Raw genomic sequence first — 24,043 nt, 5'->3', positions numbered from 1 at the left:
GAACATACATGAGCAGGTTGGACAAGGAATATACATGAAAAGGTTGGACAGGGAACATACATGAACAGGTTGCACAGGGAACAAACATGCAACCACTAGCGGTACCCTACCAGTTGTAACCCAAGGCACATGAATATTTTTCCATAGGCCAGTTAATATTGACAATAAGTTTTGTCTTTAAAGCAATAGAGCGTGTTCCTTCTCATCTGATGGACCTCACAGGAGTGCCACCATGGCCAGCCAGAGGTTTCCATATCCAGGGCCTTTTGAACATTCCTCTAGTAATGATGAGGCACTTGAACAATGATTTCAAGATGTGACTTACTCATCTCCAGGACAGAGCATGGTGGATCATGTCCCCATAGGGCTCCATGTGAAATGTCAGGTTATCGCTTCACCAGAACAAGGTCAAAGCGGGCAAAGTTCTCCCATGTAGCTTATTTTCACTAGAAAGTCAATTGCTGCTTGCTGCATGTTCGAGAATTATTTGTATTGTATTGCAGTTTAATTATATAAATGGCTGACTGAAAGCTGAACACTAGTATGATATAAATAAATAATAAAATATTAAATATATAATAAATATACAGTACATTCACTATATATATATCTATATATATAGATATATATAGATATATATATATGATATAGATATATATCTATATTTTTATATATCTATCTATCTATATATATATATATATATATATATATATATATATATATAGATAGATAGATAGATATATATCTATCTATATTTTTTTTTTTTAAATAATTCTTTAAAGTATTCAATGAAATAATTCAGATTATTATATATATACATATATATATATATATATATACATATATATATATATATATATATATATATATATATATATATATATATATATATATATATATATATATATATATATATATATATATATATACACAAACAGTGGGGAAAATTATTTGATCCCTTGCAGATTTTCAAAGTTTGCCCAATTACAAAGAACTAAGAAGGGTCTATTATTTTTTTAAAACCTACTTTGTGGAGAAACTCTTGTTGCCAAGCACAGAGGTAAGACGTTTCTTGCAGTTGGTTACCAGGGTTTCACACATCTCAGGAGGGATTTTTTTACAGATCTTCTTTAAATCTTCTCTAAATAAAAATAAAATTTCTTGGCTGTCACTTGGCAACTTGAAGTTTCAGCTCCCTCCATACATTTTCTATAGGATTAGGGTCTGGAGACTGGCTAGGCCACTCCATGAACTTAATGTGCTTCTTCCTGAGCCACTCCTTTTGTTGCCTTGGCGGTATGTTTTGGGTCATTGTCATAATGGAAGACCCATCCATGAGCCATCTTCAGTGTTCTGGCTGAGGGAAGAAGGTTCTCATCCAAGATTTTACAATACATGGCCCCGTCCATTGGCCCCTCAATGCAGCAAAGTCGGTCTTGTACCTTTAGCAGAGAAACAGCCCCAAAGCATCATGTTTCCACCTCCATGTTTTACTGTAGGGATGGTGTTCTTAGGGTCATAGTCAGCATTTTTCTTCCTCCAAACACGGCAAGTTAATCAAGTTAATGCTAAAGAGCTCAATTTTGGTCTCATCTGACCACAGCACTTTCTCTCAATCCTTTTCTGAATCATTTAGATGTTCATTGGAAAACTTCAGATGGGCCTGTACATGTGTCTTCTTGAGGAGGAGGACCTTGCGGGTGCTGCAGGATTTCAATCCATGGCGGCGTATTGTGTTACCAATGGTTTGTTTGGTGACTGTGGTCCCAACTGCCTTGAGATCATTCACAAGCTCCTCCCGTGTAGTTCTGGGCTGATCCCTCACTTTTCTCATGGTCATCCTCACCCCATGAGGAGAAATCTTGCATGGAGCTCCAGACCGAGGGCGATTGATGGTTACTTTGTATTTCTTCCCTTTGTGAATAATCGCTCCTACAGTTGTCTCCTTCTCACCAAGCTTCTTGCTGATGGTCTTGTAGCCCATTCCAGCCTTGTGCAGGTCTACAATCTTGTCCCCGATGTCCTTTGACAGCTCTTTGGTCTTGCCCATGATGGTGAGGTGTGAATGGAAGAAAGAGATTCTGTGGACAGGTGTCTTTTATACACATAATGAGTTGTCGTTAGAAGCACCTTCTTACATTGACAGGACTAATCTGTGTACCACATGAGCGCCTACTGTAGCCAGTCTGTGGGGGGCAGAATTATTGTTGGTTGGTAGGGGATCAAATACTTATTTTTCTCACTGAACTGCAACTCAATTTATAATTTAATTTATAAATTTACAATTTGTATCATGTGTTTTTTCTGGATTTTTGGTTGATATTCTGTCTCCATCATATAAAATACACTTATGATAAAAATGATAGACCCTTCATTTCTTTGTAAGCCTGGATTCCAGCGCCGGTTTTTCCGCATAGCATCTCTCCGACCCTCTGCGAACATCTGCGGGTGTCAATACCATGTTAATGACACCCCCAGAACAGTCCACAGATCGCAGTGCGAACTGTGGATTCGGACAGGAATCAGAACACATGGGTGTGAACACCCATGTGACCCGATTCCAGTCCAGGGAAATAAAAAAAGTCCCTGCATCTTTTTATTATGCAAATCCAATGCAAGTTCAGCCATACAACTATATGGCTGAACTCGCATTGCACAGACATCGCATGGGATCGGCACCGCAGTGCGGATGCACATCACATGTCTGTGTTCGTAATATTGTGAACCCAGGCTTAGTGGGCAAACAAAATCTGCCGGGGATCAAATAATTATTTTCCCCACTGTGTGTGTATATATATATATATATATATATATATATATATATATATATATATATATATATCTTTGTTTTATTTAATGCACAGTGGAACCTTGGTTTACGAGTAACGCGGTTAACGAGCGTTTTGAAAGACGAGCAACACTCGGTTTGCGAGTGTTGTCTCGCAAAACTAGCAGAATTCAAGCCAATGGCGGTGCAGTACCACACTTGGCCAAGAGGTGCAGGGGTGGCGGGGACACTCGAAGCGGTTAGGAGCCGTTCGGAAATACTCAGTTCCTGAGTGTTTCAGAGCCTTTCTTAGGCTTTCCGAGTTCAGCCGAGCTGTCCCCGAGTATTTCCGAGGCTCTCCGGCGCCCCCCCCACCTCTGGCCACATGCAGTATTGCATGTAATAGAAGTCAATGCGGAACTAATTATCTTCGTTTCCATTGACTTCTATGGGGAAACTCGCTTTGATATGCTCGTGCTTTGGATTACAAGCATTCTCCTAGAATGGATTATGCTCGTAATCCAAGGTTCCACTGTAATTATTTCATTTATTAACATAGAGAATATCTATAAAAATATTTGCAAATAAATGCAGCTTTGCATTCATGAACACTGCTGAATCAGCAGAGCTCAGAATGGGAGAAGCTGCGCACAGAGCCAATCCGTTGTGCCGCGGTACTCGTGGGCTAACAAGGTGAAGGCTAATAGGAGGAGAAAGCAGAGTGACAGAGAGATGAGTTCATCTGTCTGCTGCTTCTCCCTTCACTGTCCAATCACAGGCTGGGGGGGGGGGGGGAGACCTGTAAGTGTTACTGAACTGCAGCAGAGAGAAGTCAGGTCTCCTGCCCTACCAGGGAGGGATGTGCTATGTAATTCATAGAACAGAATCCAGATACGGGCAGAAATATAGTGGAGTATATTCTAACGCTTCGTACACACGCTTTGATTTTCGGACGACCGAACGTCCGTTTTTTTGGGGAATGCTAGTCTCAGGTCGAAAGTGAAGAGGTTACTTACAATATGAAATATTTTCGTACGACAGAATACAACGTCATGTAAAGTCCCACCCCCCCCCCCTTGCTTCCCTCCTTTTGAACAATGTCAGAAGTGACGTCATGTGTTGAATAGTTTTGTATGTATTCTTCCGTTTCTGAGCATGCGTAGTCTTGCTCTTACCAATTTTTTCTTACGAAAACCATACCAATGAAACGAAGATCTTCAGACAGCTGGTCATACTAATTTTTCCATCCGATTTTCGTATCGTGTGTACGGGCCTTGAGTTACTTACCTGCAACATATGAGTTAAACTTCTGCTATGAATTCATTTGTAATTCTTCATCGTTAAAGATGCGTGGAAAGAGTCTTTGTGGCGTGCGTTTTATAACGAGAACTAGAATTGTTTGGGGCCATTTGCATTATAATAATTTCATTCTAATGGGGTGCATTATAGAAAACACAAGTAGGATACTTTGTGTCATTGGTGGAGAGCGGTGGGCTTGGTTACGTCTGGCTTCTACATCTGGGTGGTCCAGGAGCAGAGTCTCCTGGCCATCGACCTTGGCTGTGTACCTGTTCAGTTTTTTTATGTTCCCAACACCCCGTCTTATAGAAGACGCTGCAGATCGACGGTACAAATTTCCAAATTCACTCTGATAAAAAGAGTGGCAAAGTAACCATTGTTAAAAATAGTTCTAATGGTGACCTCTTATGCATCTATGGACTCTTGGACTAAGCTCTGTGCCCAAAGGGATCTGTTAAAATGTAGCCATTGCCCCGGGGGGGAACTGTAGAGACAAAAAAGTACTAGACCAGCCTTTCTCCACCTTTTCAACACAGAGGAACCCTTGAAATAATCCCCCCCCCTCAGGAGACCCCTTCTAAAGATGAGTATATCTACAACTCATGGTACATTTGTGTGATGGTCATTGGAAAGAATTCCCCTCTCACAGATAGCTAAAAAGATGAATGGTGTCAATGGGAACTTAACTGAGAGGCAGAAGTTGCTCGTCGCTCAAGGAGCCCCTAGCAACCTCAGGAGGAACCCTAGCTGAGAAACCTCGCCCTAAATGAGCCTTTGAAATAATTCTCAGATCACAGGGAACCTCTGCTAAAAATAATTCTTCAGGGGTCAGGGGGACAAATACCCCTTACATTGGTGATCAATGAGAAAAAATTTCTGTTACATTGGTGATCAGTGAGAAGAATGTTCCTTACATTGGTGATCAGTGGGAAGAATGTTCCTTACATTGGTGATCAGTGAGAAGAATGTTCCTTACATTGGTGATCAGTGAGAAGAATGTTCCTTACATTGGTGGTCAGTGAGAAGAATGTTCCTTACATTGGTGATCAGTGAGAAGAATGTTCCTTACATTGGTGATCAGTGGGAAGAATGTTCCTTACATTGGTGATCAGTGGGAAGAATGTTCCTTACATTGGTGATTAATGGGAAGAATGTTCCTTACATTGGTGATCAGTGAGAAGAATGTTCCTTACATTGGTGATCAGTGAGAAGAATGTACCTTACATTGGTGATCAGTGAGAAGAATGCTCCTTACATTGGTGATCAGTGGGAAGAATGTTCCTTACATTGGTGATCAGTGGGAAGAATGTACCTTACATTGGTGATCAGTGGGAAGAATGTTCCTTACATTGGTGATTAATGGGAAGAATGTTCCTTACATTGGTGATCAGTGAGAAGAATGTTCCTTACATTGGTGGTCAGTGAGAAGAATGTTCCTTACATTGGTGGTCAGTGGGAAGAATGTTCCTTACATTGGTGATCAGTGAGAAGAATGTTCCTTACATTGGTGATCAGTGGGAAGAATGTTCCTTACATTGGTGATTAATGGGAAGAATGTTCCTTACATTGGTGATCAGTGGGAAGAATGTTCCTTACATTGGTGATCAGTGAGAAGAATGTTCCTTACATTGGTGATCAGTGGGAAGAATGTTCCTTACATTGGTGATCAGTGAGAAGAATGTTCCTTACATTGGTGATCAGTGAGAAGAATGTTCCTTACATTGGTGGTCAGTGAGAAGAATGTCTCTTACATTGGTGATCAGTGAGAAGAATGTCCCTTACATTGGTGGTCAGTGGGAAGAATGTTCCTTACATTGGTGATCAGTGGGAAGAATGTTCCTTACATTGGTGATCAGTGGGAAGAATGTTCCTTACATTGGTGATCAGTGGGAAGAATGTTCCTTACATTGGTGATCAGTGGGAAGAATGTTCCTTACATTGGTGGTCAGTGGGAGGAATGCCACCCTTAAAATAGCTAAAAAGCGTCATAAGTGTCATGCCGCTGGTTCTGCCAAGTGGTGTTGGCCCCAGGACTTTGCGGGCACCAACAGATGTGAGGTCAATCAGCCACTACTCAGGGAACCCTCACTACTTTCAAAGCATAATGAAACAAGATAGGTAATAAATAATATTGGCTGAGCTGATTATTATCCGCCCTGATAGCAGTGAATCATTCCAGAAAGGCGTTGGGTTGCTTTCCTAAAACATGATCCTTTCCATAAAACGTGACCAATGCAGTCAACACACTTTTTAGAGTCAAAATATTCCAATCAGGACGCCTACTCCGGTGACAACTGTCCAACAGTCACTTTGTAGCAATTTTCCCTCTGTTGCCTTCAGGGCAGGAAGTGAAGGCAAATCTCCCCAACAGATCATCGGCAACAAAAACATAAACTCACAAGGGTCTTAACTAGGGATGCACCCAAATTTCGGCTGCCGAAAATGATCAGTTGAAAATAGGGTTATCGGCGTTTTGCCGATAGAAAAAAAAGGGTCCGATAATGGCCGCCGAAAACGTACACGGTTTTCCAGCAAATTTCTCATGATTTTGCCGCGGTTATGTGACTCAAAAAAACGCATCAAAAAGCAACGCGGGTGCCTTTTTGATGCATTCTTGCTGCGTTTTCAATGGGGAGGTGAGTTTTTGGTGTGTTTTTTTTTTTTAACTGACCAAATATGCACCAAAAATGCAGCAAGCAGGATTTTGAGCACCGCAACGGAAGTGCAAAGCACCAGTGTGAAGATATACAAAGAATTTAAAGGGAAGAATTTTTTATTGCACTTTTTTTTAAATGCAAAAGTGCTTCAAAAACTGCTTAGCGTGAAAGCAGCCGAAAAGGTGCTGATAATGGCCAAAAATAAATTAATATTCATTCAAATTCATGAAATAATGAAAAAGTTGAATATAATACAATTATACTGTATATAAAAAAAATATTTTTTTTTAAAAAAACGTCAATTTTGGTTTGCGGCCAAGTGCATCCTGAATTTTTGGTTTCGGTTTCGGCACCAAATTTTTTCATTTATTTGTTCCGACCCGGGTAACCACATACCATCAAGTAAAATCAATTATTGTACATCTCCATTTTGGTGGTCGAACAAGTGAGATTCCAGTTATATGGTAGCTAAGGGTTCATGTGTTCTCCCGACATGTTTCGCCAGTGTTGGCTTCATCAGGGGGATTTGAGAACCATCGGAAAACATGTAAAACTGTACAGGAAGAAAGGCGAAACCTGTCAGGATAACACATGATCCCTTACCCACCATATAACCGGAATCTCTATTTTACTTGATCGTATTTTAATCATGTATATAATAAATGGGATGTTTTAATTACTCTTTGTTTCTATTATTATCTGTTGGCACCGTTATAATCCCACCCCAACCTTCTTCCACTACAGTTTTAACCCTTCTCTACTCCATCCAAAACGAAAAAATATTTTTGGGCTATATCCACATCAAATTGGTGCTCAGAGTCATATTTACTAAATCTAGTTCCACAACATTTGAGGTGCTGTTCATTTACAATGGCCCCCCCATGGACACGTAGAGCAGCTGCCAACTCACCCTGCGCTACAGAGCACCACAATCCACATACCGCATTGCCAAAAATGCGGTATGTGTCAAAAATGCGGTGTCCTTTTTTTTTTTTTTTTTTTGCATTGAGCTGCCCTGCCAGCCCGTTCAGAATTAATAGGCTGCCGATATGCAGCCAACAGCAACACACAGAAATACTTCCACTAACATCTGCACAAGTGTGAACAGTCTAAAGCATATTATGGGAACAATTTGATCCAGGGAGCTGACTCAACTCTCTTTGTGGGGTCAGCGTTCCTGTTTGCGGGTTGTTACTGTAATTTGCTTCCCTCTGGGCCAGGGATTTTTTTCTCAGAGAATAGGTGCAGGAACTCCCCATTTCTGAGTCACTTCTGGTGTCCACTCACCCACCCACCCACCTACCTTCGAGCGCTGTCCCTTGGTTCCACCCCCCTACCCAGTACCGCCACTTTTAGAGCATACAAGTATCATTTTGTGGTGCTATATAATTTGTATGGCATTTGTCAACAAGAAAATCAGTAAAATAGACCCCCTGCATCCAGCAAATGGATCTCCGCAACAAAATACCACCCCAGCAACAATAGATTCCCCAGCAGCAACAGCAGATCTCCCAGCAACTAGCCTCAGTAGTTTCTCCAACAGCCAGCAGCAATACAAACCACCCTCAACAGTAGATCGTTGCCAGCCACAATTGATCCCCCCCAACAACATAAGCCCCCCCCCCTGCAACAATAGACTCCCACCCAGCAACAATGGACCCTCGCAACAAAATGCCACCCCAGCAACAACAGATCCCCCAGCAGCCAGCATTAATAGACTCTCCAACAGCCAGCAACAATAAAACCCACCCTCAACAGTAGATCTCTTCCAGCCACAATTGACCCCCTCCAATAACATAAGCCCTCCCCAGCAACAATAAATCCACCGCCAGCAACAATAGACCCCCCCCAGCAACAATGGACCCTCACAACGAAACACTACCCCAGCAACAATAGACCCCCAGCAGCAACAACACATCTCCCTACAGCCAACGTCAATACACTCAGCCAGCCACAATAGACCCCTCCCTCAACAGTAGATACCGTCCAGAAACAATTGACCCCCCCCAGCAACTTAAGCCCCCCTTTAGCAACAATAGATTCCCCACCAGCAATACTAGACTTCCCCAGCAACTATAAACAGCCACGCAACTATAGACCCCCCCAGCAACAATAGGTCCCCCAGCAGCCAACATCAATAGACCCTCCAGCACTGACATTCAGTGCTGGAGGTGCTGGAGGTGCCGGAACTGCGTTCCCTTGCATTCCCGCTGGAAAAAGAAGCTTTGCCCTGGACCGAAGTTATTAGCGTTTAGACCAGCCTTTCTCAACCTTTTCAATGGAGAGGAACCTTTGAAATAACTTTTCCGTCTCAGGGAACACCTTCTAAGAACTATTATATCTACATGATAGTGGGATGGTCAGTGAGAAGAATGTTCCTTACACTTGTGGTCATTGGGAAAAATCACCCCCTTACAGATAACTCAGAGGGTCAATGGTGTCAGTGGGAACTTATCTGAGAGGCAGAAATTGCTCAAGGAACCCCAACCAACGTCTGGAGGTTCCATGGAACCATGGTGAAGAAACTCTGGTTTGGAAGGTTAAATCTGATAAATTGCTAACAAGAAAATCTCTTTATTTACTAAACCCAAAGTATTAAAAAGTATGATGATGAACATTTTGCATATATCAATAAGAATGAATCCTCAGTAGTCAATGGAGACTACACTCATTCCTGGTACCAAGCTCTTCCTGGTGGTCAGAAGAGCCGGCTATCTTCCAGAAATGGAACAGTTTTTTTCGAAAGTAATGCTTGAATTTGGCATAAATCTTCATATTTTAATCTTCTGATTTTATATCAGTTCTTTTGTGGTCACCCTTGCTATCGTAGTTAGTGAGACTAACGATGATCCCGCCTTAGATGGTGATGCCACATTTATTGTTGACCTCTTTAGAAAAATGTTCATGATATGGCCGTCGTGCTAAATCAATGGCTTTACAAGGATACGGATCGATAGCTTTGACTTCATTCTGACTTTTCAGAATTGCTCGTTCGCCTCAGGTGAGCGACTCTGAAATGTTTAAAGTCAAAGGAAGACAAGCAACCAGCATTTTCAGGAGAGCTGCCCTTTAGAGTGTATGTAAATTCTACCAATGTGGGACACTGTGGTAGCTTCCATCGTGGTGGTAGTTAGGGTATTGTACTGTTTTAGCCATTGACTAGTGAAGAGAATTTAGAGTTGTGATCCCCTTTATTAGATGACGTAAAGTATAACTAAAGGCAAAACATTTTTTTTTTTTGTTTTGGATAGAATGGAGAGGGATTAGAAAACCTATTGGGTTTTTATTGCTACCTCTGCCCCCGTTAGGGAGATTCAGAGAAAGGAAAACAAAAAACCCCTAATTTTTGGGTTGTCCCCAGAAAAGTAATAGAGGGAAAATGTTCCAAAGGGGACACTAGTTCTGGTGACCTAGGGGTCCCCAAGGAATTTCCTTAATTTGCAGGGATTTTATCTCACTTCCTGTTTTGGCTATGGGACAGGAAGTGAAGTTAAATCTCCCCAATGGGATGCAGATGGCGAAAAATTGCTAAGTTCTAAGTTCTACTATAGTAATAAGTAATCTATGATGCACGATTTTGGGATGCCTTGGGCAGGAGTAGGCAACTTTGGCACTCCAAGTATTGTGAAATTACAAATTCCCTGGGGCACTACAAGACTTGACAGCCACAGGCATGACTCCCAAAGGCAGGGGCATGACGGGATTTGAAGTTTTGCCACAGCTGGAGCGCCAAGTTTGCCTATCCCTGCCTCAGTTTCCGTCTTCAGGCGTTACAGAGTGTACACAATGTATAAAACCTGAAGAAAGAATCAAAGGCATCCGGAAAGCCTGCATCTTTCATGTCCATGACATTCTGCTCTAAGCGGATGTCCTCAGCCTTCAGGGTTGAAGAAAGAGGGAGGAATAGTGGCCCATCATTGGTATCAGGGGAGGAATAGTGACCCATCATTGGTATCAGTGAGAGGAATAGTGCCCCATCCTTGGTATTAGTGGAAGGAATAGTGACCCATCATTGGTATCAGTGGAAGGAATAGTGTCCCATCATTGGTATCAATGGGAGGAATATTGACCCATCATTGGTGTCAGTGTGAGGAATAGTGACCCATCAATGGTATCAGTGGGAGGAATAGGGCGGCACAGTGGTGTAGTGGGTAGCACTCTTGCCTAGTAGTAAAAAGGGTCGCTGGTTCGAATCCCGACCACCACACTACCTGCCTGGAGTTTGCATGTTCTCCTGTGCCTGCGTGGGTTTCCTCCGGGTACTCCGGTTTCCTCCCACACTCCAAAGACATGCTGGTAGGCTAATTGGCTTCTGTCCAAAATTGGCCCTAGTGTGAGTTGGGGACCTTGGATTGTGGGCTCCTTGAGGGTAGGGACCAATGTGAGTGTGCAATGTACGTGTGGAGTGCTGCGTAAATTGATGGCGCTATATGGGTACCTCAAATAAAATAGGGATAGGTGTAGACATGCACCCACACTCTCTCAGGTTGAACTGGATGGACTGGTGTCTTTATTCAACCTTACTAACTATGTAATAGTGCCCCATCAATGGTATCAGTTGGAGGAATAGTGCCCCAGCGTTGGTGTCAGTTGGCAGAATGGTGTCTTGTATCAGTGGGAGGAATAGTGCCCTACGGGCCAGATAAAGGCAAGCAAAGGGCTGCATCTGGGTCCTGGGCTGCAGTTTGGAATTGTGTACACTCTGCAGTGCCCTAGAACAAGTTTGTTACTGGGAGGATCACAAGGAGAACATAAAGGTAAATAGGTCTGCAAAAAAAAAGAAAACAAATGCAGCCACCACATCTAAAGACTGGTATGCTGCCATATATTAAATTTTTGAGTTTGAGTTTAGATCTGCTTCAAGTAAAGATTGGACACATCCTAGAAGCCAGCAGGCCAGGGGTCCTGAAAAAAATGCAACTTGCATTTAACCTTTAAGAACCTTTTCAGTATAACACCTGCCCCTGACTTCATAGAAGCACCCTCCATTTTGGCACTTAGATTCAGGCTTTATTTTTTCTGGGTTCTTGGAAATCAGTGGTTTTTGACAATAAAGCCCTCACGATGATCAAGCTGGAAATAAAAATCCTCAGAAAATAAACAGGTCCCTGATTTCCGTCCAAGTCTGTGCGTGAGAATGTACTGAATGAATGGAGCTTGAGCAATGTCATGTGAGGGACATGGCCATACTTGGGGTCATCTTCTGGGTAATAACTCCCACAGGAACTAACGTTACAGCTGGTGCGTTGCCAGGGAGGGTTGCTGTGCTACATGGAAGGCCTCTAATAGTCTAGAATTTATTTCAGGTAATAAGGAGCCAGGTTCATTCGTTCCCACGTGAGACAGAGCTGCTACAACATCATTTCCAACCAGCCGCTCTGCATCTTAGGATGGTGCGTTGTTAAAGTGGTTTAGTCGTCAGTCAACACCTAACATATTTTACGATTGAGCTGAATTAAAATTAAATACTTTAGCTAAGGGTGATCAAGTATATAAAAAATATAATAATAATATGGTAGACCAAGCATTGACAGATTTAGGGTGATCAAGCTCAACGTGACCCATTTACGCTCTACTTAAGTGTAACTGGGTCATGCAAACATAGGCATGCTATTGTTGTTGATCATTTATATAGAGCTGTCATGGTCTGGATAAGTAAGCAAAAGAAGGTTTGTTCATTAATATAGGTTCCTTCGCTCTTGGAACTTAAAGGGGAGGTCCACCCAAAATGGATGGGTTTTGGATGGATAATATGATTATAAGCTTACTTTTAGGGCCCAGTGGAGAACGTTCCTTTGTAATCCTAGTTACAACCCAAAGATGTGGCCCCACTATGAGAATGCATTATGGAGATTATTCTTACAGTTCGGGTTGCAGGACCAGCAGTCCCTTGGAGCATTCTGTAGGTGGGGAAGAGGTCATAGCTTTATGATGTGCTTTATCCATATGAATGGGCTGGAGCTGGGCCAGTACAAAGCCAATGGATGAGGACTGATCTGCCTTTATCATACCAAATTAATGTGTTTTTTTGAGCAGATCTAGAGTTTAACCTTGGATATGTTGGGTTTCAAAACCAGGAGATCAGAGCTTTAATGCGGAGCTCCTGATACAGAGAGATTACTTAAACCTAGCACTCCACCACCACCAACACCATCACCCCCTCCAATACCACCAACACCACTTTCTTGCACTGTGAGTCCAAGTCTTCTCAGATGTGTAGTCAGATTCTGAGAACGCATTATGAAGGGTATTTTTACTGTTTAGATTGCAGGACTAGCAGTGCCTATGGATCATCATTCAAGTGGGAAGAGGTCAAAGCTTTATGATGTGCTCCACTTGTATCCGTGGGCTGGAGATGGGCCAGTACAAAGCCAATGGATGAGGATTGATCTGCCTTTTTCATACCAAATGAATCTGTTTTGAGTAGATCTAGATTTTAACCTTTGATATGTTGGGTTTTAACACCAGGAGATCAGAGCCGATTACAGTTTTATTGAGGAGCTTCTTATACAGGGAAATTACTTAAACCTAGCACCCCACCACAACCAACACCACTTTCTCACACTGTAAGTCCAAGCCTTCTCAGATGTGGGATCACTTTGAAAAGGCATTATGAAAGGTATTCTTACAGTTTAGGTTGCAGGACCAGAAGTTCCTATAGACCATCCTACAAGAGGGGATAAGGTCATAGCTATATGATGTGCTTCATCTGTATCTATGGGCTGGACCTGGGCCAGTACAAAGCCAATGAATGAGGACTGATCTGCCTTTATCATTCCAAATAAATCTATTTCTTATTCTCTCTTTCTTTGGGGTTTACAGTTTAATCTTTGATATGTTGGGTTTCAACATTAAAAGATCAAAGCCTATTAGAGTTTTTGATGCAGAGCTCCTAGTACAGACAGATGACTTAACCCCAGCACTCCAACAACACCACCAGCACTTTCTCGCACTTTAAGTCCAAGCCTTTTCAGATGTGGGCCCACTCTGAGAACGCATTATGAAGGTACATTTTACAGTTTAGGTTGCAGGACCAGCAGTGCCTATAGACCATCCTAAAAGGGGGGGAAGAGGTTGTAGTGTCATGAGGTGCTCCCCCTGTATCAGTGGGCTGGAGCTGAGCCAGTACAAGTCAGTGGATGAGGATTGATCTGCCTTTATCATACCTAATCAATCTGTTTTGAGTAGATCTAGAGTTTAACCTTTTATGTGTTGGGTTTCAACAACAGGAAATCAGAGCTGAAGTTTTTTATACAGAGAGGTGACTTAAATCTAGCACCCCACCACCACCAACACCATTAACACCACAAACAATGCCAACACAACCAACACCAACACCATCATGACCACCAACACTACCACCAAGACCACCACCATCATCAACCACAAGCCCAAGCCTAAAATGAATTCTTCCCAAAAAACATAACCCCTCGTTTTCATACTCAACCCTCTTGCATAATTCTCAAACACTATACCTTGCCAAAAGTGGTGTCAAGGTCCCAGCACAGAAATCTAATATCAAGATGACAAAAATTTGAGCAACACCCATTCAAAGTAAATAAATAAATACATAAAGTAAAAAGAGAACAAGAAAACAGATAAGACGATTTTTTGTTTGGAAAAGAAAAAACATGACAAGAGATGTTCATATACTCAAAAATAGTTTTGGTTCTGAAAGTTTGCCTATAGCGGTTATGCTAATCAGCTGCCTTTCTCAGCATGAAGTTCAGTAGAGTGTGAATTTCGGATGAGTTATTTTAAAGTATTTAAAGGCTTTGTATTGTTGTGGGTCAATATCTTGCATGGTATTCCAGTAGATAGATGTAGAAAATGACAATTGTCTGCAGTTGATCTTAAACAGGATGAAACAAAGAAAACCTTTCATTGCAAATTCCTCATGTTTTGACACAAACTCTGTGTTTTTGTTGCAGGCTATGACATCAACATGACTGTGCAAGCTCGCTGATACCCCTTCAGATGAGAGAAGACTCTCCTTGGTAGCACCAACGCCATCTAGAGACAGAAATCTCTTCATAATTTCTTCCCCTTGAGCGTCCCCTGTGAGCCTTCAAAACTGTTTCTCCAAAGAGTTTTGCAAAAATTAAGACTGTTTTCAAAAGCAGAAGCACCGCAGTCCACAACTGAAGTGATGGGCAGCGTGCGCACCAACCGTTACAGCGTTGTATCTTCAGAGGAGGACGGAATGAAGTTGGCCACCATGGCAGTTGCCAACGGGTATGGCAACGGTAAGAGCAAAATACATACTAGGCAACAGTGCCGGAGCCGCTTCGTCAAGAAGGACGGCCACTGCAACGTTCAGTTCATCAACGTCAGTGAGAAGGGACAGCGTTACTTATCTGACATCTTCACAACCTGTGTGGACATTCGTTGGCGATGGATGCTGGTCATCTTTTGCCTAGCCTTTATCCTGTCTTGGCTTTTTTTTGGCTGTGTCTTCTGGTTGATCGCTTTACTCCACAATGACTTGGGGGCCGGAGATAATCACAAATCTTGCGTGACTGAAGTCAGAAGCTTCACGGCAGCTTTCCTCTTCTCCATCGAAACACAGACAACTATCGGCTATGGGTTCCGATGCGTCACAGATGAGTGCCCAGTGGCTGTTTTCATGGTGGTGTTCCAGTCTATCGTGGGTTGCATAATTGACGCCTTCATCATAGGTGCTGTTATGGCTAAGATGGCCAAGCCAAAAAAGAGAAATGAGACTTTGGTTTTTAGCGACACTGCGGTCATAGCCATGAGAGATGGAAAGCTGTGCTTGATGTGGAGAGTGGGCAACCTCCGCAAGAGCCATCTGGTAGAAGCTCACGTACGAGCTCAGCTGCTTAAGTCTCGCATTACTTCGGAAGGGGAGTACATCCCCCTGGATCAAATAGATATTAACGTTGGCTTTGACAGTGGCATAGACAGAATATTCTTGGTCTCACCCATTACAATAGTTCATGAAATGGATGAAGACAGTCCACTCTATGATCTTAGCAAACAGGACCTTGAGAACTCTGACTTTGAAATTGTGGTGATACTGGAAGGTATGGTGGAGGCCACAGCAATGACCACGCAATGTCGGAGCTCCTACCTTGCTAATGAAATATACTGGGGCCATCGATACGAGCCCGTTCTCTTTGAAGAAAAGAGTTACTACAAAGTAGACTACTCCAGGTTCCACAAAACATACGAAGTGCCCAACACGCCGGTATGTAGCGCCAGGGACTTGGCTGAAAAGAAATATATTCTTTCCAATGCAAATACTTTTTGCTACGAGAACGAAGTGTCCCTCACAAGCAGAGAGGAAGAAGGCAGCGACATAGGGCTGCCAGATAGCATGAGCACGGACATGCATCCCGAAATAGACAATCACAACCAAGTTTCTCTTGATCCTAGACCTCTAAGGCGAGAATCTGAAATATGACTGAAAAACTACAGCTGGTCAAAATAGCTGGTCAGCAGCACCCGTTGCTAAGCAGGGGCCCAATGCAGTTTTCAGATGTCGGTACTGTTGGACAGAGGTGAAACGGATCCAGCTTCACACAGCTGACGGGAAGCTATCGCAAAAGATTGGCAAGCGTAGGGTGTGGTGGTCTAAACTGGAACTTCTAGACTTGTGTTCCACGTCACTGGACATGCCCCCACCATGCACTGTTCTTTGTGACAACAGGCTGTGCAGGGACACTACAGAAAACATCGCAAGCAGACAAGACGTTGTAGAACCGTTTCTCAACCTCTTGGTCACATTCATAACTCTAAGACCTTGTTCCACCAGTTTGTTCCTGGTGAGCTATACAACAAAAAAAAAAAAAACGATAGGCAGCTGGGAACTTGAGACAAAGCACTAAACCTTGTTCAAGTGTAACCCAAAAGGCACATAATGTAAAGAAAAAAAAAAATAAATTATGTATATTTTTATTTTGACAAAACTTGAACTTGCAGATAAAGCTTTTTGAGTTTTCAAAAATTCTCTCTCAAATATTGGGAACAAGTCCATTTTTAATGGCATAACAATAGGCAACTATTTGCCTTAAACCATAAGCTGCTGCTACTTACACCCTACCAGTTCTGTTGTGGTGTTTCTTTTTTTTTTTTTTTTTTTTTTGTTTTTGTTTCAGTGTTCCAGTCATGTACAGGAAAAAATGGCCAGACCCCCCCCCCCCCCCCGTAAAGAGCTATTGGCCAAAACTCATAAAAGATTTAAGAAAAACAAAAAGCCAAATCCAAAATTCTGTGAGAAAGCTATAAGTAACCACAGACGTATCTATACACTCATTTTGCTTATTTAGGTAGAGGAATTTGTGACTAATGCTTTTTAGAAAGAGCTGCAATGCAGTCCTCCTATAGCAAAGATAGAATATATTTTTATAGTGAGAAAAGGAAAAAAAAAAAAAAAAGACGTAAAGACAATGTAATTGTATACCAAAGATAATGCAATTGTATTATTTAAAAACCTGCTGGTTCTTTTTATTTTTTTTTATTTTTTTAGAAGCGAGTAGTAAAGATGGCTAAAAAAAGAGAGAAAAAAAGACAATGAAACCTCCTGCTGCTAATTATTAGTCCTATTTTGGGATTTCAATAAAACTTTTTTTTTGCGTAGAAGAGTCAGAAAAAAAAAATAGTTTCTCCCAACCACACAAAAAAAAAAAAAAAAAAAAGTCCACTTTCCTGTTAGTCAAGTAAAGCCAGGGTGCAAGGTCAAGTGTGCTGGGGACATTCCAAATTTGTGGGAGTTGATTCAGCATTTTTTGTTAAGCCCTTGAGATGACCTGATGTAAAGAAAAAAAAAATTTTTTTTTCTAAAGTTCTACCTGTTCCAAAATTCCAAAGGGTATAGGGTGCAACCTTTTTTTTTTTTTTATTGGCACATTGAGAAACAAAGATATGACTGCAATGTGTGAATGTTCGCAGAGCAGAGAGTTTATTTCCGGGATAAGGGGGAGAGGAGATCAGTTGATTGATCTCGTATCAAATAATATGAGTTGTAAAAAAAAAGAACCTCATTTGAAACCGATGGAAGGCCTTGGAAAAATGATTATTTGGAGCAGATGACACTGTAAAGGAATTTCTAATAATTGTAAACACGGGAAAGTGAAATCTTTTATTCATTCCTTTAGTTTGGCTGGGAATATTTTGGTATGAAGGGCCATGTGTGAGCCATATTGACATTTTTCTCACTTGTGTCAGCTGCGAAGGGTAGCACGGTTGCAGACTTTGCCTGCCGTAATCTTTCCCTTTTTAAACTGGGCAGAAATGGTTTTGTGCTGGACTGAACTGTGACCTTTGAGAGCCACGGTTCCAAATGAGGTCCTTTGAGGGGGGAAAAAAAAGAACATAGTGCTGGGTCCGTTTTACTTTCAAACTTCCCTTAACTCTCCCCAACCAAATATTTTGGAACTAACAGACTCAAGGGATTCTGGGACTTATATTTTTGTTATAAATGGATCACGGATCTTTACTAAACCTGTTTTTTTTTCAACCGGGTCATCAAGAACCACTATAAAGTAGAAGCTTACCTCTGTTGAAGACAGGTGAAATAAGTAACGTGATTCTTTGCTATTAGGAGAACACGTCTTTTTTTGAAGGCCAGAGTTGGGTTAGCATTGGCCTGAGCAGAAGATGCAACTTTAAGGGTGTGTGAGCTCCAAGCTTTAACAAATATCTTTTTCAATGTATGCCATTAAAAATACCCTTGTCCATAACTGTGGTCTTTTGGGCATGTGAAGGAACCTTTGACTGGTGAGAGGGGGTTCTACAATGACAAGGTATATTAGGTCTGTCGAACATGGGCGAACATTGGTCTGATGGAAGAATTGTTCTTGTTGGCCACAGTACCCAGATTGTCCTTTTCATTGCTTCTACCGTAGGATTGGGGGAACGAAAAAGGAGCAATTTAATTGCTATGGCCAACCAGAGCCCATGGATTTGTAAATCCAGTTTTTGGTAATGCCTAACAAGTCAAATAGCCAGAGACCTCCTGTTTTTAGCAAACCTGCGTACGCAAGCAGAGCTGTCTTTAAAATATGACCTGTTTAACGCTACACAGGTGATTGCATGAAACAACCAGTGTATTTTGAACAATTACTTTTTCTGCAGCATGTAAACAAATAGACATTAGTTAGACTTGGGAGTTGGGTAGGCCTTTTTTTATCTGACTGGTTGGTTTACCGTTTGAAGACTTAAAGAGAACCTGTCAGGATGGAATTATGGGAATGGCATTGAAAGCTAATCAAAGGGGCGAGAGGGAAACCAAATTGCTGGCCGGCTAACGGTTATGCCTCACACGCCGTCCCCTAGCCTCTAAGTTTGCAGCGCATGAGTTGACAAGCAGCCATTGTTGGGTTTAAGGCGACCTCTGCTAAAGCGTTAGACTCAGTAAAGCTAAATAAGATGGCAATCCAAATTCTTTGCTTCAGTAAGTACAGTTTTAACATATATTCAGGTTCCTGCTTAATTCCATTAGTGATGGATTCTCTTTATTGTACGTTGGTATGGATCTCACTGTGCATGGGAAGAGGTGTTATGGTCCAACAAAGCTTGGTTTAAACAACCTTCAAGCTATGGGCTTTACAATTTGATTGTACAATCTCCTTCAGGTCTACCAGCACCTATGTAGTACAAGGGCCAGCCTGATTACCTTGTTTTAGCAGGCCCTTGCGTTTTTATAGTTTTGGCCCATCTAAAGGAAAGCCGTACAATGGCACAGTAAGCCATACCAACTTTACACTTAAAGGCATCAAAGTCAAACTTTTTGAGCAATAAAACTCTGGAAATGTTTTGTTTGAAGAATTATACCAGGAATGTAACTGTTTTAATGCTGGAAAATGTCTGTTGTTTGACCCCTAAGGACAGGAGAAACATTTGTGGAAGAGCCAGCTGGCCAAGTTGGTAAAAACTGGAGTAACAAGCCTTGGGAAAGCACAGCCATTTCCAATAACCACAAATCGGCATCCAATTTCCACCAGGTTTCTTGCTCCAGTTTTCATACATCAGGTCACTCGTGAGTCCAGAATGCAAAAAATTTTCCGTTGTTGTGTATGTGGGTGGACGGCAATGCAAATGTGAGACTTTGTGTTGGATCAGACGACAGTTCTGCCCATGTTTGGCCATTGTTAAGACCATTCATTGCCAGATAACCCAACTAGAGAGGACCTAGGCCTCATTCAAGAACTGTTGCACCTGGCAACCAGTTTAAGATTCCTGCTGCCATGTCATCAAATGACAGAAGAGACTCTGGTTGCTACAGCAACCCTACGTCCTTCACTTTCAGTCATGAGCCCCACTATTCCTAGAACAAAGTCCGGTCTCTTCTTCACCAGTTATTGAGTTTCTATGTACCTGCTGCTAAAATTCATTGTTTAAAAAAAAATTTAAAAAAAAAAGGGAAGATGGCAGAAACCAAAGAGTATTTTGGGAAAAGACAAGTATCCTTGTGCATCCCTCCTCTGTGATGGACCTTTTGGCCACCCTCTGCCGTCCATCACCACCAATGCGGTTTTCCTCCCCCTGATTCCTCCAGGCTTCGTTTCAGACCTAAAATTAGAAAGTTCGTACCCCCCCATTGCGTCTAATTAAAACACAGTAAGCTAAATTTAGCATGGACATTGCCGTGGCAACCAGATTGCAAGCATCGGGCCTACGGCATCAAGCTCAGTATACCACTCTCAATCCTCCAAGCAAGACTGTCTCTTTGGTAGTCAAGCTGAGAGACCCTAGCATGCTAAAAAAAAAAGCAATGTGGTAATCCATAGCAACCAATCAGGATCGCTTTTTTAATGCAAGGTATCATTTCGTTGCTACGGATTACTAGAATTAATTTAGCTGACAATTCGTGCTTCTTATGCAAGAAAGAATAAAAAAATCAGCCCTAGGGGTGTCTTGATCCAGAGAGGAGGGATGTTGGTCCCTGTATTTTATTATGTCTGCAACGGCGTCAAGCCTCAATTTTTTTTTAAAAAGAAAGAGGTTTGTTGCCCCTAGCAACCAGCCTCAGCTGCTGCTGAACCTTCCCTGGCCCCCTCGTTTTTGTAAAGGAGGCTCGGGATTTCTCTCCAAAGCATTGTAGGGACTACGTGTGGGCTGACGTTCGAAGTAACCCATAGTAACCAATAAGAATGCTCCCTCTTGGTTGCTACGGGTGACGGAACTTCTAACATCATTATTGCCCTCGACCTTATAGGCCGGCCACAGAGTCTTATTGATTACAAGAATCCCTTTGTATTCACAACTTGAATCAGACTTGCTATGCACTTTGACTTTTTAATCTTTAATTTCTATAAACAGGCAATCTGTGACTATGTCAAGGAACCGCAAGTCCCAGGATTCCATCAGCAAGGCATGCTGGGAATTGCTGTCCTTTAGCATCCACAGAATGCTAATAATGGATTTCATTTATACCCGCTCCGATCGCACAGAATTGGTTGAATCCATAATATCCTGGATATTATATTATCTATGGAAGGATACATTGTAATAACAAAAAAAAAAAATCCCTTTCTCTGTATTTAAAGCCAAATGTATATATATAAGAAGTATGTCCTGAAAACACGATATGCCAATAGCGGTATGATGACGCAGAGAATTCTGGGAGAGGGACGCCTAGAATTTTAGATCTAGAACCTCAGATGTCCCCGATCTTTTGGGCGGATGTTATTTATTAAAGCATGGTCTTCAAAGTTGAAAGTGTTTTTATCGTTTCTACAGCTGTTTTTTTTTTTTTTTTCAAGCGGTTTAGTAGCTTTTTCGAATTTTTACATGTTTTGTCTTTTTTTTTTTTTTTTTTTTCCGTACATAAACCCTTTGTCTTCACCACCATGCAGTTTTTGCACTTGTGCAGAGAGGGAAATCGAGTAAAATGAATTAATTCAGAATAATTCAGCGCTGAACAGACATTGCGCAGTTTGTAGACATGTTACATAGTTAAAATGTTTTTAAGTGGGGAAAAAAAAAAATTACATTTACGATTCGGTCTTTAAACAGCCCCAGTTTTATTACCAGTTGATCCCGCCAGTGGATCCATTATATTTCCACTTCCTGTTCCATGCCAAGCTGGCCAGCAAAGGTTAAAGTTACAGTCAGGGCTTTTTTTTTTTCTCTCTCCCAGAATAGATGCAGAATAGGTTCTGAGTCACCCCCTCCACTCCGCTCCCTACCCACCTCCGAGTACCGTCCCTTGGTTCCGTCCCGTATCTACCCCCGAGCACTGTACCTTGGTTCCACCCCCTATCCACCTCCGAGCACCGTCCTTTGATTCCACCCCCTATGCACCTCAGAGCACTGTCCCTATTGATCCTGCCAAGTAGATCCATTATATTTCCACTTTCTGTTCCAGGCCAAGCTGGCCAGCAAAGGTTTCTGTTACAGTCAGGGCTTTTTTTCTCAAAGAATTGGTGCAGGTACTCCTCCCTTCTGAGTCACCCACTCCTCTCCGCCTCCTACCCACCTCTGAGCACTGTCCCTTGGTTCCACCCTCTACCCACCTCTGAGCACTGTCCCTTGGTTCCACCCTCTACCCACCTCTGAGCACTGTCCCTTGGTTCCACCCTCTACCCACCTCCGAGCACTGTTCCTTGGTTCTACCCCGTACCCACCTGCGAGCACTGTCCCTTGGTTCTACCCCCTACCCACCTCTGAGCATTGTCCTTTGGCTCTACCCCCTACCCACCTCCGAGCATTGTCCCTTGGTTCCACCCCTACCCACATCCGGCATTGTCCCTTGGCTCTACATCCTACCCCCCTCTGAGCATTGTCCATTGGTTCTACCCCCTCTGAGCACCGTCCCTTGGTTCTGTCGCCTATCTACCTCTGAGCACTGACCTTTGGGTCCAAACCCTATCCACCTCCGAGCACCTATTGATCCTGCCAGGTACTCCTCCCTTTTGAGTCACCCCCTCCTTTCTGCCCCCTACGCACCTCCGAGCACTGGCCCTATTGATCCCGCTGGGTAGATCCATTATATTTCCACTTCCTACTCCAGGCCAAGCTGTCCAGCAAAGGTTATAGTCAGGGTTTTTTTTTTTAAAGAATAGGTGCAGGTACTCCTCCCTTCTGAGTAACCCCCTCCTCTCCACCCCCTACCCAACTCCGAGCACTGTCTTTTGGTATCATCCTCTACCCACCTCTGAGCACTGTCCCTTGGTTCTACCCCCTACCCACCTCTGAGCACTGTCCCTTGGTTCTACCCCCTACCCACCTCTGAGCACTGTCCCTTGGTTCCACCCCATACCCACCTCTGAGCATTGTCCCTTGGTTCTACCCCCTACCCACCTCTGAGCATTGTTCCTTGGTTCCACCCCATACCCACCTCCGAGCACTGTCCCTTGGTTCTACCCCCTACCCACCTCCGAGCATTATCCCTTGGTTCCACCCCATACCCACCTCCGAGCATCGTCCCTTGGTTCCATGCCCTACCCGCCTTCCAGTTCTTCCTCTTTCAGAGAAAAGTATCACTTTGGGGTGCTAAGAAATTTGTATGGAATTTATTACTGATAAAAAGAAAAAGGTGCGTTCCCCCTGAAAAAAAGCCCTGGTTACATTTGGGGCAAACCATATAACACTGGGAGGGGAAGCTTACAATGCTCAGTTTTAACCCTTTGCAATCACCCCCGGCATCCCTTTAAATCCCTGGTGCCCAACCACTGGCCCGGAAGGTATCAGCAATCATGTGACCAATATCACAGTGGTCACCCTGCTGCAGGAAGTGGAAAATAACCGATTTACTGGCAGGATCAACAGGTGATATAGTTATTTTACAGGGAGGGACTGATAGTATACACAGAGCCTGGTACATTGCACACATCGCCAAATGAGGTCTTTTTTTTTTTTTTGCATGAACAAAAGTCTTTTTCACCCCCCCAGAGGAACCCTTCAAAGAATTTTCAGGTGTCAGGGGACCCCCGTTAGTCCATTGGGGGGGGTCATTAGAAAAATGCCCCTTACATTGGCGGGTGGGGGGGGGGGTGAGTGGGAAGAATGCGCCCCCTTACAGGAGTGGCCAGAATGACACCCTTACGGTCATACCACTGGCTCTGCCAAGTGGCGTTAGACCTGGATTCTGTTCTTTTATTTTCTATTCTGTTCTGTTTTGTTCTATTATATTCTATTTAATTATATTCTGTTCTAATCTTTTATTTTCTATTCTATTTGATTCTACTCTTTTCTAAACTATTCTATTTTTTATATTCTATTTTAATCTATTCTATTTTTATTCTGTTTCATTCTATACTATTCAGTGATATTCTTTTTTTTTTCTATTCTGGATTTTTCTTGTCTATTCTAGTCTATTCTGTTTTGTTCTATTCTATTCAGTGATATTCTT

The 24,043-nt window shown here is 42.5% G+C and overlaps 1 protein-coding gene across 1 annotated transcript in view; it reads left to right on the top strand.

The window, feature by feature from the left end:
* KCNJ2 (potassium inwardly rectifying channel subfamily J member 2) overlaps window positions 1-21,509 on the top strand; it is a 37,824-nt gene extending 16,315 nt beyond the window's left edge. The window contains exon 2 of the mRNA XM_073606905.1: window positions 14,655-21,509. Within this exon, the coding sequence (XP_073463006.1) occupies window positions 14,873-16,150 (1,278 nt within the window). The 5' untranslated portion in view covers window positions 14,655-14,872 and the 3' untranslated portion in view covers window positions 16,151-21,509. The remainder of the gene's footprint in view (window positions 1-14,654) is intronic.
* The last annotated feature ends 2,534 nt before the right edge of the window (window positions 21,510-24,043 follow it).

This window comes from Aquarana catesbeiana, linkage group LG12, assembly GCF_042186555.1.
Source record: "Aquarana catesbeiana isolate 2022-GZ linkage group LG12, ASM4218655v1, whole genome shotgun sequence".
NCBI lineage: Eukaryota > Metazoa > Chordata > Amphibia > Anura > Ranidae > Aquarana > Aquarana catesbeiana.
Note: the sequence above shows the minus strand (reverse complement) of the source record. Positions and strands in the feature narration are given on the sequence as shown.